The 21911-nt window shown below is 35.2% G+C and overlaps 1 protein-coding gene and 1 non-coding gene across 2 annotated transcripts in view; one reads left to right on the forward strand and one right to left on the reverse strand.

The window, feature by feature from the left end:
* Positions 1-21911, forward strand: part of UBE2K (ubiquitin-conjugating enzyme E2K) — a 71363-nt gene that overhangs the window by 32155 nt on the left and 17297 nt on the right. Inside the window, exons 2-4 of the mRNA XM_008565927.1 lie at positions 8546-8639; positions 13051-13109; positions 21242-21324. Of these exons, the coding sequence (XP_008564149.1) occupies positions 8546-8639; positions 13051-13109; positions 21242-21324 (236 nt within the window). The remainder of the gene's footprint in view (positions 1-8545; positions 8640-13050; positions 13110-21241; positions 21325-21911) is intronic.
* TRNAI-UAU lies at positions 17393-17466 on the reverse strand. Its single transcript has one exon. It is a non-coding gene; the product is annotated as a tRNA-Ile (tRNA).

Here is a 21911-nt window from a genome sequence, read left to right on the forward strand (position 1 = left end):
GGGGGGGGGGGGGGGGGGGGGGGGGGGGGGGGGGGGGGGGGGGGGGGTAAAGGCATCCAAACCTGTGAGTTTGGGGTTATAAAGCCGCGCTCTAACCAACTGAGCTGACCAGCCAGCCCTCATTTTTAAAAAAAACTTTATGCTAAAACTTATAAACTTATGACTCAAATGACATGATTTCCTTTAAAAAAAAATTTAATAAAAAAAATTATTGCATTAAAGAAAATAGGATAATAAGCCCCATCAACCAATTTCAGTAGTTATCAACATGTGGCCAATTTTGTTTTTCAGATTCCCACTCCCTTCTGGATTATTCTGAAACATATCTATTATTTGAATTATTTTAAAGTAAGTCCCAGAATTCTGGCATTGTACAGTGAATACTTTGTTATGCCTCTCTAACACCACAAGATCATTTTTATAAAACCCCATCACAGTGCTATTATTACATCCAACAAAATTAACACCAATTTCTTAATATCATGTAGTAACACAGGTTTCCTTGATTTCTTAAATATCCTTATTCTTAGTGGTTGTAAAGATTTAGTTTATTTTCTAGTCCTTTTACATTACAAGCAGTTTTTCAGTGGAAATGTTATATCACACGTAGAAGATTATATTGTGTAGGAAAAAAACAGGACAACAAAGACTGAGTTGAAAAGTGATACTGGAGGGCCGGCCCGTGGCTCACTCAGGAGAGTGTGGTGCTGATAACACCAAGGCCATGGGTTCAGATCCCATGTAGGGATGGCCGGTTAGCTCACTGGGTGAGCATGGTGCTGACAACACCAAGTCAAGAGTTAAGATTCCCTTACCGGTCATCTTTAAAAAAAAAAAAAAAAGTGATACTGGAGAATAGGACTTTGAATGTGAAGAAGTTTTAGGAATAGCTTTAACTATTTTGTTAATTTTCTCTTTATGTATTCTTGAGATTGATGTATGTAAAGCCTAAAGGCTCTTTAAGTAAGTGTAAAATAAAAATTCTAAATGATAAAGTATTGTATCATAGTTTAAGTGGCAGTGTTTTCTTCTTATTGGCATACATCGAGATATCCTATAGTATCTTAGGGTCAGTGAAAGAGAGTGTATGTGTCTTGGCCCATAATGAGTCATTTTTGAAACCTGACTCCACTGATTATTAGCTGTGTGACTTTGTGCTTCAGTTTCCTTATTGGTAAAACCATAAGATTGTTATGAGAATTAAATGAGTTATTACATATAAGTCAGTTAGAATACTGCCTCTAAATTATATAAGTATTAGCTATTATTATTAATCTCTCAGCCACATTAGCCACTCCCTCCTTGAAACATTCTTCTTCCTGTATTGCCAGTGATATTAAACTATTCTGATACTTTTTCCTATCTTGCTCACCATATCCTGAGCCCAGATCACTCCTGAACTCTAGACCTGATTTTTCAACTGTCTATTTAGTCCTTTGGATTTTCATAGATACCTTGTACTAACATGTTCAACACTGAATTTTTTTCTTCCTTCCTCCCCAAACCCTGACTCCTCAACTTATCTTAGTTTACTGTACTGTCATCCACCCAGTAAAAATCAAAACCGTGAGTGGCCCTTGTTCACTCCTCTAAGGTCATACATTTTTTAGTATGCAGTAACTAAGTCTCATACATTTTACCTCCTAACTCTCTTAATTCATCTACAGTACTTCTCTTCATCTCATTGGACCTTCTAGTCATGTCTCAGATTCCTAACTATTCTCTCTGTATGTGCTTTGATCTTCCTCCAGGCATTTTTCTCTCTGCTATAGCCAGGTGGTCTTTAAAAGACTTGAATCTGAAGAGGAAAAAAAAAAAAACCGACCGAAATCTGATTGTCATGTTACTTTGTTTCTCATTGTTTTATCATGACCCTGCATAATCTGGCTTCTGCCTCCTTCCCCTGCCTCGTTTCTGCTTTTTAATTCTGTATATTCTAGTCACATTGTTGGCCTTTCAATTCCTAAACCTGCCAAGCCCTTCTTTGCCTCTGTTTGCACAAGATGGATTTTCAGCCTGAAATATTGACTTTACCAACATTAAAAGTAGTTTCCTCAGGAAGCCACCTCTTACTCTCCAGATTCTTTCTCTGTTAAATACTCTCATGTTATCCTGTAGTTCATGTAAAAATTATGTAATTAGTTTTTCAGTACCTTAGAATGAAAGCTTTATTTATGGAGATAAGATAGAGAACATTTTTGGTTGATTATACCACCAGTACCTGTTATAATGTCTTTCAAATAGTGGGTTCTTGGTAAATATTCAGGAAATTAATAAATTAAGAACTTTAATTATCCTGCATTGCAGATTGTGTGAAGTATCATGACAGAAGTCCAGAGCTTAAAATTTTAATGGCACAATGTTGCTATAATTGGAGAGGCTTTTATTTCCTGGTTCTCTGTCTAGAGCAGTGCTGTTCAACACAGTAGCCACTAGCCACAATTGACTTTATTTTTCCTTCAGGCAAGTTTTTTAAAATTACTTTTTTTTTTTTTTTCAAAAGATGACCGGTTAGGGCATCTTAACCCTTGTCTTGGTGTTGTCAGCACCACACTCTCCCAAGTGAGCTAACCGGTCATCCCTATATAAGGATCTGAACGCGTGGCCTTGGTGTTATCAGCACCACACTCTCCCAAGTGAGCCACGGGCTGGCCCTAATATATTGAAAGGTTGAGTAACCATCACCACTGTCTTAATTCCAGAACATTTCAACACCCCAAAAAGAAACCCTGTCTGGCTAGGCTAAGCTAGGGCTAAGGCGTGGAATCCTCATAGCACCAGTTGTCTAGCTCTTTTAATCCTGTTCGTGACGCCAATTGTAAAACTAGGCAACCATGCTAGTTGCAGCTCTTTTACCTGCTGGTAATCCTGCACCGACTGGGCCGATGGTTGAGCTAGGGCTGGGTCTGGAGCTCCCAGACCCCTCAAGCCCATTCACAGACTGGGTCACAGTTTTAGTCTGTTTTGTGTTGCTATAATAGAAATACCTGAGACTGGGTAATTTATAAGGAAAAGAGGTTTATTTGGCTTACGATTCTGGGACAGCTGCAACTGGCATGGGCCTCAGACTGCTTCTACTCATGGCAGAAAGTGGCAGGCAGCCGGAGGGTACAAGCAGATCACATGGCAAGAGGAAGCAAGAGAGAGAGAGAGGGTGCCAGGGTCTTTTAAGCAACAAGCTCTCGTGGGAACTAATAGAGTGAGAACTCACTCATTTATCCCCCCTCCTTCAGGGAGAACATTAATCCATTTATGAGGGATCCGCCCCCATGACTCAAATCAGTTTCCAACACTGCCACATTGGGGATCAAAATTCCACATGAGTTTTGGAGGGGACAACACATCCAACCTGCATCAGTCACAAACCTTTCACATACCAGGCTGGGTCACTGGACCCCTCCATGCCAGGCTGGGTCACCAGACCCCTTCACACAGGTCTATAAGCTAGGTAACCGGCCACATGGTCCTTGGAAGCTGCAGGTCTGGAAAAACATGGCTGTGCAGGGCAGGCGCTCTAGTCAGTAAAACACCAGCCAAAGCGGTGCCGTTTGGGTGCACCTACTCCACCCACACACACAATGTTTACTGAACGACTCTAAACAGGCTCTGAGGTGCGGGGAGCCTGACCAAATTGTTCAGTTTTCCCAACATACCCCATGCCCATTAGCAGATCCTTCCCACTTCTTCCTCTTCCCCCATTCCCTTGACAACTAATAATTTACTTTTTATCTCTTTGGATTTGCCTATCATGTGGCTTTTGTGCACTTCAAATATGGCCAGTCCAAATTGAAATGTGCTGTAATTTAAAATTTACGCACTGGATTTTGAAGACCTACCACCAAAAAATGTAATGTATTTTAGAAGCTTTTATTTTGATTGCATGTTAAAATGATAACATTTTGTATATATTGGTATTAATAAAGTATATAATTAAAATAAATTTCTCCAGTTTCCTTTTACTCTTTTTAATGTGATTACCAGCAAGTTTTATGGTGCATTTGTGGCTTACATTTATTTTTATTGGACAATAGTGATCTAAAACTTGCTGTTAGTAAGGACCGTGGATGTGTCTCCATGGCTCTGGTTTCCCATTATCCTTCCAGTCCTTTAGTTTTCAACTTTGCTTTGGGAATGTTATATTCCCCAAGCTTCAAAAAAAAAAAAAAATTTTTTTTTTTTAAACTGCTTAGAAGGTGGAAATCTTGATCAGTTCTTGGGCCTTTGGGTAATAGGGGAAATATAAGTCATATTAAATTTTGAGAAAATAACAGCAGCTGATAAGCCTTTTTAAGTCTCAATTGAACAAATTAGGAAGAATTGAATTTCATGTTTATTTGCATAATAATGATGAACAATGCCCCTAAATTTTGGTAGTTGTGACTTGACCAGGACATAAATCAACAATTCCCTTATAGCATATGAGAATTACCTTTATCTTTAGGGAGTATTTGGAATTATATTGGTCTTACCTGAAATTTTATTTTAGAACACATTTTCCAGAGTAAATAGAAGTGTGAGACTAATACATAAATTATCCTTTTAAAAAATGCCATATTTGCTTGTGTGGAGATTTTCCTACTTCAATATCGTTTTCCAGGGCTGGCCAGTTTCTCAGTTGATTTAGAGTGGGGTGTTATTAATGCCAAATCAAGGGTTTGGATACCCTTACTGGCCAGCTGCCCTTCCCCCAAAAGAGAGTCAAAGTCAACATATTCCAATGATAAGTGGCTAGTATATGCTGAACATTTACTTTATGACAGTCATTGTTCTATATACTCTATTAATTCATTAAATTCACCCATGAACCCTGTGAGGTAGGTACTCATATAATCCCCAGTTGACAGAGGATGAAAGTGAGGTGCAGAATGGTTAATTAACTTGATCAGGGTTACACAGTAAGTTTTAAACAGGGTAAATAACAGTATGCTTTGTACTTAGTGCTTTGCTTATATGATAAAAATCTTTCAATTTTTAGTTTTTCCCACTAGATTGTAAGCTCCAAGTGGTCAGGAACTTAGGTTTTGTTCACTAACACTTGAGATCATTTTCTGGCATATAGTAGACTCCAGTAACTATTTGAAATAATTTTTATGATGATGATGATATTATTTCACTGGGAGACTTGGCTTTAGAAATCTATTAGAACTGCTTTAAATTCTGCACCGTTGCTTATCAGCAATAATATATATATATATATATATATATTTTTTTTTTTTGTCTTTTTGTCTTTTTTCGTGACCGGCAACGGATCGCAACCCTCAGTGTCGCGCCCGTACCGGACCGGGACCGGCAACGGGATCGCAACCCCCGGTGTTGCCCCCGCCCCTCGCTCAGCCAGTGAGCGGCCGGTCTGTATGTAGGATCCGAACCCTCGGCGGGAATGTCGCCTCGCTTCCCAAGCGGCACACTGTAGCAGTGCGCCACCGGGCCGGCCTATATATATTTTTTAACTTGTCCAAATTAGCTGCAACATTGTATGCTATTTTACATGCTTTATGTATATCTTAATAATGTAGTTTACTTAGAAATTGTTTGCTAGGAACTGTAGCTTCTATTCTTCTCTTTTCCTTTTATGCATTAGAAATGCCTTGGAGCCCCCAGAGAACATCAGAAAAAGAAGACTACCAGAAGTCATGCTTTATGTTTAGCTGAGTTGGGAGAAGAAAGTATAGAAAAGCAGCTTTTTAGTTATCCTCACAAAAATATAGTACAGTGATAACAGTTCTTCAGGGTTTCACCTAAAAGCTTCAGCTTTTAGTTGTTGGTTGTTGCAGTCATTAAAGTGAATAGACAGATTGTTTTGTGATTTACTTTTAAAAGTTACATTTCCATTCTGGAAACAGAACTGAGAAATAAATTTTAAAAAAACAGAGCTGTGAAATCAGAGGTTTTGTAGTTAATGTTAAGGAAAGGGTAGCTATACTGCTTACTTCTGTTCAGGAGATTCTCATTAAATTCTGAGATAAGTATTCTCATTTTACAGTAATAAAATTGAGAGTTAGATGTTACATGATGTACCTGAATTAATACTGCAAATAAATGACAGCTAGGATTCGGCACACATCTGTCTGACTCCAAAGGCCATGCCGTTTCTCTCTCTTTTTTTTTTAAATTTGATGGTTGGCCCATCTTGGGATCCGAAACCATGACCTTGGCATTACCAACACCACCCAAGTGAGCTAATCAGCCAGCTCTTGGCCATGCTGTTTCTAATACTGTCATCTTTTGCCATTTTTCCCTGTCTTCCTTATAGTTCCTGAGTCTTAAACTGGGATTTTAAGTTAGTTTGTGGGGCCAGTGGGATTGGAGTTTGGGATTGTGACATAACAGGATGTTTGAATTAAACTGTGGAGGTTGGTGGAAAAATTAAGCTGTGAAAAATCTTTGTGTTTAACTTTCTATTTTCTTTTTGTCTTTAGTTATCTACAGATAAAAACCCAACTCTAGACCGTATATAGAATACTTCTTTATAATGAGATTTGTCGTGGTGGTACTATTTTCTTGATCTGATTTTAGTAAATTTTTCGTACACTAATAGTGTTCTTTCTCTAGAATGGAAAAAAGATCAATTTTTCTCTGAGTTACAATTTGGGGATGATGTGGACAGAAATAAGGACAGAGGTATAAAAATTAATATTTATTTAGCAGTTTACTAGCCAGAGAGTTGTGGAAGTCCCAGAAAGGAGCTTTTCTAATCTCCATTACCCACTCCTCCCATCCTGAAAACTTTAGTCTAGTGAGATCCTTTAGTATCCTAATATTTCATTGTTATTTTCTCTTCTTTTTTAGAGGGAGAGTTGTGGGAAGCTGTAGAGATCTGTAGAGAAAGCACTGATGATTTGCAAGATGTCATTACTCTTGTTTTATTTAGAAATCTTACGGGTAGAGATAGAAGTCTGTAGTTACACTTGTGACTTCTTAAATTGGTCAGTGAGAGTTGGATGCTTCCAATTTTCTTTTTAACATTATTCATTCTTGTACATGATGGACAGAGTATTTTTACTATTGCTAAAATATACATTTCCTCTACCGCAGAGACCAAGGATGTTAATGATTTTTTAGGGTACAGGAAGAAGTTTCTCATTATGCATGTTTATAATTAAATTTCATTTTTGGATAAAAATATTTTCAGAAAAATATGAAATACTTTAATCCCCTATGTAAAATGGTTACGAAATAAACCAGTACTAATTAGAACGTTTTTAAAATGCACGAAAGTAAGTTTTTTAGTTTTATGTTCTTATTAAAAGAAAGGATTAATTAGGAGTCATGTGAAATTTTAAACATTTGAGTTTTAAGTTATTTGTGGTTTCTGTACTAAACATTTTGTACTAAAAATATTTAGTACAGAAAAAGAGTAAAAATGGTATCTTTTGTTGGAGGCAAACAGAGGAAGCCAAGGATCTTAAAAAAGTAGTTCTTTTAACACTGTTCCACCCAGTTAAGAAGTGTAAGAAGGTGAGTCTAAAAGCAAAAAAAATTTAATCTTGAAATTTTCTGGTAGACTTTCTTTCATAAGAGTAGTTATGTTGTGTCAATTAGGTAAAAATGTAATCCTAACAAAAAAATGAAAACATGACTTAAAAATTAGAGATTTAGGCTTTAAAAATTGAGAGAAGGAAAGGATTGACTATATTAGGAATAGAATATAGACCAGTAAGATACTAGCATAGGTTTGAGAATACAAGTGGAGAGCCCATTTGCAGGCAGGTAGTTGTGAATGTTAATGTGAATCCCACTGGATGGTTTCTGAATCTAAATGTCGTCATGACTCTGAGAATGGACTGTCACAAGATTAAGAGATGCAAGTGATATTATAGATGTGAAAGTGCTTTAAGAAGTGTAAAGTGCAAAATAAGTAGATGTAGATAAATTTAAAGTAGGAATATGTTTTGAAAACTAGATAGTTCCATTGAAATAAACTAAGCAGAAAAACAAACTGAAGAAGGTATTAGAAGATTCTAGTGAGGCATTTAGGTTTTGGGAATTTCCATGGAAAGGAATATTAATCAGATGCCTAGAGCTTTCACCATCCTAGTGGATGGTGTAGTATTTCAATCAGTTAACATAAAAATTGTTATGATTAGTTCAAGTAAGAGCACTTATGGGTTAAATGGCTTTTAATGACCCTGAATTTTCTTTTTATATGGACAGAACACATGTAAGCTTGGAGAGTATAGTATCTCACCATTCATCTACAGGTGAATAAATTTAGCACATTGGACCTAACATACACAGAGTTGCAAACATAAAATAGGTTGTCTACTATTTTTCTCTAATGTTCCTGTAAAGTCAACAAGCCATTGTACTGTTGTTCAAAGTGGTGTTTTTTCTTAAAAACGTTGAAGTTAAAATTTTAGTTTCTTTGTTTTAATATTCTTAAAAGTGGCTAATTAAGTCCTAGAAAAGCACAAACTATTACTTTTACTAGAGCAGATAATCAAGCTTATGAAAGAGGGGGCTTCAAAATTTTTTGTAGGTAATATTTTAAAATAGGCTTTTTCTTGCTGACATGACTAACATTTATTTTCTGTTTATTTTTAAGACGAGCAAAAATCAAATTAAAGTAGATCTTGTAGATGAGAATTTTACAGAATTAAGAGGAGAAATAGCAGGACCTCCAGACACACCATATGAAGGCAAGTACTTTTTTCTGTATCAAAATATTGTGCGTATTAGAACTTGTCTGAAACATTACATCAGAATAATTTTAAGAATCTACAAGCTACATGTAAATTTACTTCATTTGGCTTAGGATATACAGCAATTTTAAAATAATAAATTTAGATTCTTATCTGGTTTTTCTCACCGAATTTTAGCTAATTTTTTTCTTTCCACAAAATAGATTTAGCAGAGCCAAGTAACAGGTTATATAGGTTAGAATTTAACAGGATAAAAAATGTAGCCTATTGAGCCTCTAACTTATATGGGCTATAAACTCTCAATTACCCTTCATATGGTATCTATAACAAACCTTGCCTTAAATTTCTGACTGATCAAATGTTTTTGTTTCTAAAGCTCCTCTCCTCTGTTTGTCCATTAGCATTTTATTCACTGATATGTCTTCAAAGGCAATACTCCAAATACTTAATTTTCTTTATGTAGCAGAGCTTTGGGTGATCATTTCAAAATACAGAAAAGAAAGGAGGCAGCTTTGCTGTACTTCATATTCACAAATTAAGTCTGTAGCTATTTTAGACAATTGAATTGGGTGGTAAGATACAGAAAGAAGAAGCTTTGTAGTACCTCATTAGGCAAATCTTTATTAATGAATATTGTAAATTTGGGTTATAGTGTAACCAGGGTTCTTGCATATAATAGGCATTCAAATATTTGTTTAACAGAAAGCATGTAATGGAATATGTGGTAGTTCTTACTTATAAGAGCTTTACATTATTTTCTCATTCAGTCCTTACAACAAATCTTATGAGGTAAGTTATCACTGTTTCATAGATGAAGAAACTTAAGCTCAGAGAAGTTAAACATCTAAGTGGCACAGCTGGAATTTGAGTGCTGATAGCCTTTGACTTCAAAGCCTATGCTTTTAATACTTTCTGCTTTTTAATAAATCAGGACTGACTGAATATTGGAAGTGGGGGTTATATCTGTAGTGGTTCTATAATTTTGTAATGAACAGTTACCCCAAAAAATTTCAGAAAAATCTGATATTGAATATTTTTCTGTTTTCTAAATTTTTTAAGACCCTAGAATGTTTTTAGCATGTTGTACCAATTCTGAAGGGATAAAATTTTATTTTCTGTTTTATAGTTCATATGAGCCATTTCTAGTTATGATTTAATTTTTTGTATTGTTTATTGAGTACCTCCTTTTGCCAGACCTAGTCAGGATGCTTTCATGGATGCTGTTTCATTTAGTCCTTTTGACCGTCATTAAATGTAGAGAAGAGCTTTTGTTATCTTACAAAAATCAGGTGCTTGCCTTAATAGCAGATGTTTTATGTAATGATATACTAGCTTCTTCTTGAAAGCAGGCATTACAGTTACTCTTGAATTCCTTTTTTAGGTTGTTTAGATGTCTTTTCAAAAGACAGTAGGGCAATAGCATTATCATTCTAGAGCTCTTCAAATTGATTTTTATAAACAAGACACTTACTGATAAATTAGGTAGAATGTTCTTTACCTTCTTAGCAACTATTAATAAGTAGATGGATTTTTTTTTTTTTTTTTTTTTTTGTCTTTTTCCGTGTCCGGCAACGGACCGCAACCCTCAGTGTTGCCCCCGTACCGGACCAGGGACCGGCAACGGGATTGCAGCCCTCGGCGTTGCTCCCGTGCCTCGCTCAGACAGTGAGCGGGAACCGGTCTGTATGTGGGATCCGAACCCTCGGGCGGGAGCGCCGCCGCGCTTCCCAAGCAGTGCACCATCCAGTGCGCCACCGGGCCGGCCCCAGTAGATGGATTTTTTTAAAAATTGGATAGTGTACACTTATCTATAGAATAAGATACATATACCATATTTATTGGTTAGAAACAAGTTTGGTCATTTTTAAGTTCTTATTTCTGCTGCTGCTGTTAAATGAGACAATATTTTTATAATATTAGTTTTAATATGTTTTTTGGGTATATATTTGAGATAGATTAACTTAAATTCTCTTCTTTTTATCATAAAACTATTGAAGAGAACTTGTTCACTTTGTTTAGGAGAAGCACCACTCAAGGGATCAACTTAGATGCTTTTTTCTTTGAGATATGAGCATAGGTAAAATATTTTGATAACATTTACTGCAGGGATCTTGCTATTTTTTTAAGGGGTTTTTAAAATCCAAACTTAAAAGTTAAAGCAAAAGAGGCAGACATTTTATACTGTGTTAAAAGCAATCAGATTGAGAAATAGAATAGCCAGGGGAAATTGCCGTATTGCATACGGTACTTAAGTCACATTTCTTAACTTTTGCCTTAACATCTCAATGGCAAAGAAACACTTTAATTTTTGAGGCTTTTCTTTTAAATTTGTGGAATCATTGTTAGTTTAAAAATTCTCATATCCTTCCCTTTTGATTAGGTTAAATTTAAAGATTATGTATTTTTAATATTAATATCTACAAGAAGTAAATGTTTTAAAGTGAAAGCTATTATAATATGGGTAATATAGTTATCATAAAGGTTCCTTAGCTGTATTGCCATGATCAAATAATGCTATAGTGGTTGAATATTGAAAGTTGTCAGGTAATAATGTAAAACAGAGCATATAATATATGGAGTAGAAATAAGATTTTGGGGACTGTAGAGTCCAGCATTATTTATATACTATCTCTGGGTGCTCCACTGCTCCTAAGAGATAGTTTTGGACATTGAAGAAGGAGGAACTTTATATGACAGGTTATAGAGGTGGTAATGTGGAATTTAATCAGAAAAAGAAACAAGATTCTTAGGAAGGAAAAAAAAAGCTGAATTTATATTATGCCATATTTGAAGCTACCATGTATAATTCTGAACATAAACAGTTATTTCTATATTCACAAATTTTCCTCAGGTACCTTTATCTTACCTGTCTTTTTTTCCCATTTGTTTTGACTACTTTTCTTTATATTTCACTGCTACCATATGTTCTGTTTCAGGCTTCTAGTTAAACAGTCACCATGGTACTCTATTAAAAGAATTAGCAAGAAGAGAACAATTGGAACTAAAAATGGCTTGAAGAAAGTGGTACCAAGTGAAATGCTCTTTTATTTTTCTCCCAGATCCAGTCATCCATTCATAACAATGGAGTATCTGGATTTGAGAGAATCCAGGTTTCCTGAGGAACATCCCCTGCTTGACTTTTTCAAGAGCTGAGTGTATAAAATTTTGAAGTTGTTAATGTTAAAAGCACACAGTTTTCATTTTTTTGTTTGTTTGGTTTTTTACGTTTTTATTATGAAAATTTCAGGTACATACAAAAGAAAAATCATGTAATGAAACCTCCATATATTTATCAGTTGGCTTAAATAACTTAACTCATGGCCAGTCTTTGATCTAATCTATCCCTTGATTATTTTGGAGCAAAATTCCAGACGTAATTCCATAACTAAGTATTTCAGTAGCATAGTTTTATTTGCTATATTTTTTAATAGTGAGTATTCTATGTTATGGGTCATAAAGTCTTAGAATTGGAAGGTTTGTTAGAGTTAGGATTTGAATCCAGCCTCTCATCCAGTGCGAGACTTCCCCCTTCAGAGCTCTGTAGAGGCAGTTATTCTCCCTTTGAACACCCCAGTTATGGGAGGCTAGATAAGCTTTTTAAAATTCCTATTTAGCTGCTAGTTGCTCAAGATAACTTCAAAACAAAACAGAATGTTGCCTTCTGTTTATGTATTACTGGTTAGAGCAACTTCTTTGTAAAGTTTTACATTTTGTATAACCATTTAAAGGAATAGATAGTTTTTTGTCTTTATGCCTATCTCTTATGTTGAATTTTGTTTTTAACATTTTAACAAGAAGTGTTGGCATTTGATTTAGGACACAGGTTAAAAGACATTTTTGCATTTAAGAGAACCAGCTAGAAGTAGATTTTTCAGTTTATGGCATAATCCTTTGTTTCTATACTTCCATGTCTCTGTACCTCCCTGCTTGCTTGCTTTTTTTCTTTTTTTCCTTTTTATTATTTCTATTATTTAGCAGCTCTTACCAGGGTGGAGTAGAACAAATAAAAGGAGACAGAACCTATACTAGTTAATTGTTCTAATGAAATCTTTGGCATTGGATTGTCTGTGGATTTAATGTATGAGGGTACTTTAAAAAGTCCATGGAAAGATTTGTATTTTCTTTTAATTTTTCCACAAGTTTTTTGAAGTACCCCCATATTTATCCATCTCTAGCCATATTACTTACTGATAATATAGTTGTATGAAATGGATATTCTGTATGATTTGTATATATCCTTTAAATTAAAAATGTGCTTTTGATTATTTTTTGGATTTCAACTTTAAAATGAATTTTTTGTTATTGAATGTAAAATAATAGATATTTTGAAAACTTCCAGCAATATATTATGTCTCCACATATTTAAGGTGAGCAGCATTCTTAACTTCCTGTTTTCCCCATTTTTTAGGAGGAAGATATCAACTAGAGATAAAAATACCAGAAACATATCCATTTAATCCCCCTAAGGTATTGTAAGCCTATTTTTTGTGCATGAACTTTTAAAATATTTTATATTTCTTGCCTCATTTCATTAATATATATTGTAGAACTTATTAAAGTTACAGCTTTACGAGTTGTTTACTGTGTGTAAATTTAATTTGGACAAGATTTGAAGTAATGGCAGATGGTTTTCTTCTGAAATGAGAATGAAAAACAAGCTTACTTTAATGTTAGCCAGCAATGGCTCTAGATTGGAATAGAATGTGCATCTGACAAAGGCTGAAATACTAGGTCTGGAAAAACTTGCAGTGTTCCCAAATTTAGAGAGCCCTTACACATGTAAAGAGAGATTGTTACTTACCTCAAAGAAGTATATGTTTTGGGGAAGAGTGTGTTCTACATTCATTCGACAGTTGTTTGAGTACTGTGTACCAAGGAATATAGCATTAAGTAAGACATACTTTTCATGCTTTCGTAGAGCTCATATTTTAGCAGGAAAAAAAAATAATGAGCAAGCAATTACAACTGTGGTAAGTGTTAAAAGAGGGAATGGAATACCCTAGAATCATGTATAATGGGATACAGTCTAAACAATTTTGACTGAACCACTTTATGTCTCTACTTTTGCTACCATCACCATTTAACTTTGGTTTAGGCATTCAACTTTATTACTTCTCTATTTTGCCTATTATTTAATCACTCTTCCGTCTTTGCCACTCCTACTCATTCTTTGCATTGCTGTTCTATAAGTCTTCCAAGTACAGTTTTGATGATGATGCTTTTCTTTTCTTGTTAATCTAAACTTTTTAGCTTGGAATTTAAATCCTCCTACAACCTGACCCCAATCTTTTCCATCCTAATCTTCTATCTCCTCCACCCACAACATGGATTTCATTTTCTAGCTTAGATTATTTACAATATATTTGTAGATGATGCTTATTCTTCCACACCTTTCTATCATTTTCATTTGAATCTTTTGCCCCTATTATTTAAAATTCCAGTTTTCTTTCAAAGTCTGGGTAAAGTATCACTTTATCTATTAAGCTGTACCCATCAAATGTTTCTCCCTCTACTCTCAAAAGCATTTTATACAATTTATGTAGTACCAACACAAATATAATACCAATTAACGTACTGTGTTATTTTGGGATGTATCTTTTATGCTCCTGAGTCAAGGACCGTGTCTTATACACCTATGTATTATCTGTAGCTCCTAATAGTGTAATGTCCCTTCAGCATAAGATAGCAGTCACTCAGAGATGTTCTGGAATTTATTCATTCAATCTATTGATTGCTTTCATTAAGAATAGACATGGTAATGGAAATTCTAGGGTGAATTTAGATTACCTAACAGGACAGTATGTCTTTTATTCTGCTTATGTACATCTATTTTCTGATAAGTTTGGGTTTTTTTGTTTGTTTGTTTGTTTTTGCCTATGTGGTAAAATATACGTGACATAGATTGTACCATTTTAACTATTTTTAGGTATACAGTTCAGCAGCATTAAGTATATTCACAATGTTGTACAGCCTTCACCACCATTATCTCTAAAACTTTTTCATCTTCCCAAACTGAAACTCTGTACCCATTAAACAGTAATTCCCTATTACCCCCTACTCACATCTTCTGGTAGCCACTGTTGTATTTTCTGTTTCTATGAATTTGACTACTTCAGGTACCTCATATTAGTGGAATCAAACAATATTTGTCCTTTCATAAATGGCTTATTTCACATAGCATAATGTCATCAAGATTCATCCATGTCGTAGTATGGGTCAGAATTTTGTTTTTAAGGCTGAATAATATTCCCTTGTAGTATGTACCACATTTTGTTTCTCCATTCAGCTGTGATGGACATTTGTGGTTGTAATTATTTTTTTTAGATATAAATGAGAAAAGAAGAAAGAAAAGAGCTCTCAAGGGACTGCTTTCAACCACTGTATTTTACTGTTAAATAATGGTAGTAGCAATTATCATTTGTTTTGTGCTAAGAATTTTATATGCCTTTCCTGAAACAGTGTTTATAAAAACAGCCATAACAAATGAAGTAACTAAGGCTTAGAGGTTAGGTAGAACCCAGATTCCATAAGACTCTGGTAGGGAAGAAATGAGGACAAAATTTCTGAAATCATGAATATGACTCTATCAAGAACAGTCAACCAGAGTTCAAATCTTACTTCTTCCATTTAACTGGCTTTGTGATTTTAGGCAAGATATCTAATCTCTGTGTGCCTCTCTTTCTCCTTTGTAAAATCCTTTCAGAGGATTATAAATATTAAAGGAGTTAAAGAACTGTATTTTATTTTAATTTATTTTTATTTTTATTTTTTCTTTAAAAGATGACCGGTAAGGGGATCTTAACCCTTGACTTGGTATTGTCAGCACCATATTCTCCCAAGTGAGCTAACCGGCCATCTCTATATAGGGATCCAAACCCGTGGCCTTGGTGTTATTAGCACCACACTCTCCCAAGTGAGCCATGGCCCGGCCCCAAAGAACTATATTTTAATAATGCAGTGAAACTTTTTTTTTTTTTTTTTAACATTTTTAATGTCTCTGCAATCAGGACACATCTTTCAGTGAATGGCATGTCATAATTTAATTGGCGGAGTTTTTTTCTCTGCCAGTTATATAAAGTTTTTATATAAAATGATGGTGTCTTGAATAATCGATGGTGCCTGAGATATAATGAAATATAATACTTGGAAGAGTGCTTGACACCAAATAAGGATTCTATAAATGTAAGCTAGCATTAACCAATGACTGCCACTCCAAGAGTTCCCTTCCAAAGTAGTCTGTTTTCTTCCTCTTTTAAAAACATTTAAAAATACAATAGCACACCTCAGTTTCCTCTATAAATTGAAATTCTCATACATTGCTGGTGGGAAGGTAAAATGTTGCAACCATTTTGGAAAATAATTTGTTTAAAATGAATAACCAATAGAGTTCCATTATGACTCAGCAGTTCCACTTCTAGGTATCTACCCAATAAAAATGAAAACATATGTTCACACAACAGCTTATATATGGATGTTCATACTAGCATTATTCATAATAACCAAAAAGTGGAAGCAACCAAATGTCTAACTGATTAATGGATAAATAAAATGTGGCCTATTCATACCATGGAATATTATTTGGTTATAAAAAAGAATGAAGTACTCATAAATGCTACAACATGAATGAACCTTGAAAATATTATGTTAAATAAAATAAACTAAAAGCCACACCTGTATGCTTTATTTATATAAAACATCAGAAAAGGCAGGTCCATAGAGAGAGAAAGTAGATTGGTGTTTGTTTAGAAATGGAGGGACAGGGAAGAATGGATAGAGTGACTACGATAGTTCCAGAGTAACTGCATACTCTTTGCTCTGTTTTAGGCACCTTAAAATATTATTTCAGGGGCCGGCCCGGTGGCGCACTGGATAAGTGCGCCGCTTGGGAAGCGCGGCGGCGCTCCCGCCCGAGGGTATCCCGTTGCCGGTCCCCGGTCCGGTACGGGGGCGACACTGAGGGTTGCGATCTGTTGCCGGACACGGAAAAAGACAAAAGACAAAAAAAAAAATATTTCATTTAATCTTTGAAATAACTTTATTTTCCCCCATTTTTATTTTTATTTCCCCCTTTTTTAAATAAGATGAGAAAAACAGACTCAAAACATAAGAACTGAGGTATGTTTGAAATTCAACCCCAGGCTGGCCCGTGGCTCACTCGGTAGAGTGCGGTGCTGATAACACCAAGGCCACGGGTTCGGATCCTATATAGGGATGGCCAGTTGGCTCACTGGCTGAGCCTGGTGCTGACAACACCAAGTCAAGGGTTGAGATCCCCTTACCAGTCATCTTTTTTAAAAAAAAAAAAGAAATTCAACCCCAGTTTGTCTCCCTCCAGCTTCATCCAATTAGTCATAGTGGAAATTTGGTATCCTTTTAAATATAGTATGCATCCCATTTATGGGATTAAGCTGTTGCAGTAAATGTTAATGAACATATGATAAATATGTTATAGACATATACTAAATTGATGTGAATTTTAACTGGTAAATATAATGGAAGGAATGGGGAGTATTTGTAAATTTCTTGCTAAATTATGTGTTTGCATATGTTTAGACTCAAGTTTAATTTTAAGTCTTATTCTGAGGTAAAAGGATAGAAGTTAGCTAGTTATATTCTCTTGTAATATTGTGCAGCTAAAATTTGAGAAAAGATTGAAAACTTATATTTGTTTATTTTAACATGGCCGCAGAATATTTTTTGTTATTATTCTGCATTAAATTATTATTATTATTGTTTTGTTTTTTGACAGCTGGCCAGTAAAGGGATCGAACCCTGGACTTTGGTGTTATAAGCACCATGCTCTAACCAACTGAGCTAACCGGCCAGCCCTGCATTAAATTATAAACCAGAAGAACAGTAGGTTAACTACTAAACAGAGAAAATATATTTTTGAATCAGGCTGAAAATAGTGTAGAAGGAATTTAATTGAGTGCATGCAACCAGTATTTCTAAAGTAAATTGTAATGTGTATTCTATTAATGTAAAAACTATTAAATTAGTAAAACTCAAATGATTTTTCCTATTATATATTGAAGATTAGGTTGTGAATTTTCCTCTTTTTTCCTTAGTGTTATAAACATTCTTTTTTATATGTGAAATTGAGTATCAGTAGCAATGCTAATAATCTTTAATGAACATACCTGTCTATGCATACACATTTAAATAAAATAGCATTTTCTTTTGTATGAATTAAAGCTGCTTTAATAATGTGATTTCCTTGAGTTCCAATTTTGAAACTAGAAATTCTCAATGGAAATATGAATTCATATCTACCATGAAGTAGGAGCTGAAGTGTTTGTTGAACTAAACAGTGAATGAAATGTAAGATGCATCCTCTAGGAAGAGATAAGAATACTGATGATGGTATGCCAATATAGATAATTAAGAATAGTCCCTGTCATTTCTGTCAGGTAACATTTAGTATCTGCTGCATACATAGTGTTCAGATCTTTGTTTTTATTCCTTGGATGCTCCCCAAACTAGTGATTGTTCTGAAGTTCCCAGATAGTGCTAGTATGAGTTTTGTATGTGAAAATAAGGACACTTGAATTGTTATTAATAAGTGTTTTGGTATTATAAACCACCAAGTATCTGTTTTGTAATCAGAGTCATGTATGACTCAACGAGGTCATTATAAGTGTCATTGTATTGTTACTTACTCTTATATTTCATCCCTTCCAAGTTTTTTTGATTCTACACTTTTGTTAATATAGGACAGGGATGATAGGACTATGGGAGAGAGTGGTGAAATGGATATAAGTTGGGTATAGAATAATAGGACAGTATTATTTCTAATATTATTTCTATTTTGTAGATTATAGTACAAAGTAAGAATTAGTTTAACAATTTCCTTGGTCCTGGTAATATTTCCATGGTTCTGCATATGCCTCTACAGAGAATCTTGTATAGAAGATCATTCTTTAAAATGCAAGATACAGTTAACACATCCTCAGATCCCTTGCTTAAACCACAAACTTTCTGACATCTTCAGTAGTAGTTTAAAATTCTGTTTTCCAATATTGTTGAAAATATTGAACCCTTTGTTTTTAAAGTTACAAAATGCTGTGATTTCCCTGAGTGATTGAAATTATGGGATATGGTTATTTTGTACCTTTATGCATCAAACTTAGTGAGTGGTAAATATTAAGATGTGAATTTTGTGGCTACATCTGTTATAAAGAAATGTTTGTTGTTCATAAGCCCTATGTTACTGTCTTATTTGACCTGCCCTCTATTTGAGAAGGACTGTTTAGCCCTACAATAACATGTTAGCCATAAAGTTAAGTGCACATTCATTCAATATGAAACACTTTTAGGTACTGGGGATGCTCTAGGGAGGATGGATAACAGTACGTTTTAGGGAAGACCAGACAAATAAGGCAGAGATTATAGAAGTGTAATCATTGACATAGCAACCTTCCTAGAGGTACAAGATATTGTGGGAACAGGTCAGGAAAGAAGTGATAATGGAAGTTGAAACTTTAAGGATAAGTAGGAGTTAGCCAGAGGAAGAGGGTGTAGAGGTGTGTTATTGAAAAAACAAACATGCATGAAGGCCCAGAGGCCTAAAAAAACCACCCCAATTTTGAATATGACTGAACAGGAGAATGGAATATGGGGTGGAAGTGAAAATTTAGATTTCAGGGGTAGGCTAGGGCCAGGTTGAGAGTGTGGGCTTACATAAAGGAAATGAGAGGTCATTAAAGAGCCTTAAACAGAGTAGTGTTGGAAATCAGATTTGCTTTAAAGGGCTCTCTTTAGTTTCAGTGTGGAGAATGGATTGGAGGGGACAGAGCAGAAGGCAGTAAAGTCAGGAGACTGTAGTAATCCAAGTGAAGAATGATATTCTGCTTTAATGGGATGGTGGTTCTGTGGATGGAGATAAGTAAGTATCATTGAAAGCAGTAAAATTATTTATTTTAAGAATTAAAAAAGGATCAAACAGCCAGAATGAAGTAGTGGAAAATATCCATTAGTATTAGATGTTTTATCAGCACCACACTCTCCCTTTTTTTTTTTTTTTTTTGTCTTTTTCCGTGTCCGGCAACAGATCGCAACCCTCAGTGTCGCCCCCGTACCGGACCGGGACCGGCAACGGGATTGCAACCCTCGGCGTTGCTCCCGCACCTCGCTCAGCCAGCGAGCGGGAACCGGTCTGTATGTGGGATCCGAACCCTCGGGCGGGAGCGCCGCCGCGCTTCCCAAGCGGCGCACTATCCAGTGCGCCACCGGGCCGGCCCCAGTATTAGATGTTTTAAAGTGACTTAAAGTGCTATTTCAGATTAAATATGAGTTAGGGAGTAGGAGGTAAGAAATAGAGACAGGTAGTATAGACAAATCAAGAAGTCACAAGGACAAAAGAGAGGTGGAAGCTATTTAGCTTGTTTCCATAAATAGCTTAGATTTGGAGCACATGTCGAAGAGTTAATTTTTGTAAAGTACTTAGAATATTACTTGGTAGCTAGTAATTACAGTAACCTATTAAGTATTAAAGAATTTGGGCTCAGGTGGTTGCTATCATATGTGTCAGAAATAATAATAAAGATCCTTTAAAAGCTTATGAGTAAGAGCTGATAAACTAGAGATTTCATTTAATGGTTGTCTGATAGTTAACATTTTCACTTGTTGGTTTATTATTCTTCAGTGCTAAGAAATAGTGAGATGATTAGAGACTCAGAATCTGGAATCAGGGCCGGCCTGTGGCTCACTCAGGAGAGTGCGGTGCTGATAACACCAAGGCCACAGGTTCGGATCCCTATATAGGGATGGCCGGTTGGCTCACTGGCTGAGCGTGGTGCTGACAACCCCAAGCCAAGGGTTAAGATCCCCTTACCAGTCATCCTTTAAAAAAAAAAAAAAAAAGAATCTGGAATCAGATCGTGTGCGTTTGCATATTGCTCTCTTGTTAACTAGCTATTTGATTTTGGGTATCTTAAACTCTGAGCCTCAGTGTCTCCTCAGTGCCTGGCATATAATAATAGGCCTTCAAATGTTTGTTATTTTAAAAAAAGAATTTGTAAAAAAAATTCTGCAGAAAAGTTAAAAGCATTATAGCCACTTACTACTTGTGCTTCCATGCATGATTTTGCTTACTTTTTCCTTCAAACCTATTTTGTACCCTACCTCACACTTAGAAAAGTGCCACTTATTGGCTATACCACCCTGAACGTGTCCAGTGTCGTCTGATCTTGGAAGCTAAGCAGAGTCAGGCCTGGTTAGTACTTGGATGGGAGAAAAGTACCACTTACTATCTATATTTTGATTTTATGTGCTACTTTATGTACCCAAATGTACTTTAGTCTCCATTGTATTTCTCATAGCATTTAGCATTATGCTGTGTAAATTGTAAGCTCATATTAGTTGTTGGGTTTGTTTAAAGGTGTCGTGTTTTTTAAAAGGTTTAAAAATAATATAATTCAATGACAGTATTCAGCTTACTGAATGATTTATCTTCTGCACCCCTCTTCACCTAGGCAAATGATGTAATAGAAGTATGGACTTAATTTTTTAACCTGAGGATTTCATTTTCTTGTAGTTCTACTTAAACTATGTATGTTTTATTTCTGTTACTCCAAACTCAAGTGTGCTTTATATTCTAGGTCCGGTTTATCACTAAAATATGGCATCCTAATATTAGTTCCGTCACAGGAGCTATTTGTTTGGATATCCTGAAAGATCAGTGGTAAGAAATTTTGAATTCACCTCCTTTCTCATATGAATATCAAGAATATAAGAGTGTTAAATGTATAATTGCCTTAAAACATAAGCATATATTATACTTTATCTTATTTGGGCAATACCTTTATAAATTCGTTTAAGTATATAACTGAAACTGTGTTATAACTGAAATCACAACCTATATTTAAACAGAGACTTGTTAGGTAATATCAGATGTTAGCTTTACATTGCAAAAAGTCTTGGATTTCATTTGTTATTTTGGTAAAATTGAATCTTTGCTATCTCAGGAAGATATCTGTGAAAGACTAAAAGTAAAAGCTAAGTATTGAAGTAGTCATCTCTCAAAGAATTGAAAGCAACAAAATTGTTGGAAGTTGTGTTGAGTGCAGTTAAGGTTCTCAGATTCTAAGTAAGAGATATCTTCATTTGCTTAGCACTTTATACTGCTTTCCCTTGGTTTGTCTGTAGTGTTTTAAGATTCCTACTTTGGAGCCATCAAGTTCAAATCCTGACTCTGCCATTTACTAAGCTGTGTGATTATGAGCAAACTATCTGAAGTCTTTGTATCTTAGTTTCCTCGTCTGTAAAACA

This window comes from Galeopterus variegatus, unplaced genomic scaffold, assembly GCF_000696425.1.
Source record: "Galeopterus variegatus unplaced genomic scaffold, G_variegatus-3.0.2 Scaffold214, whole genome shotgun sequence".
In the NCBI taxonomy this organism is placed as follows: Eukaryota; Metazoa; Chordata; class Mammalia; order Dermoptera; family Cynocephalidae; genus Galeopterus; species Galeopterus variegatus.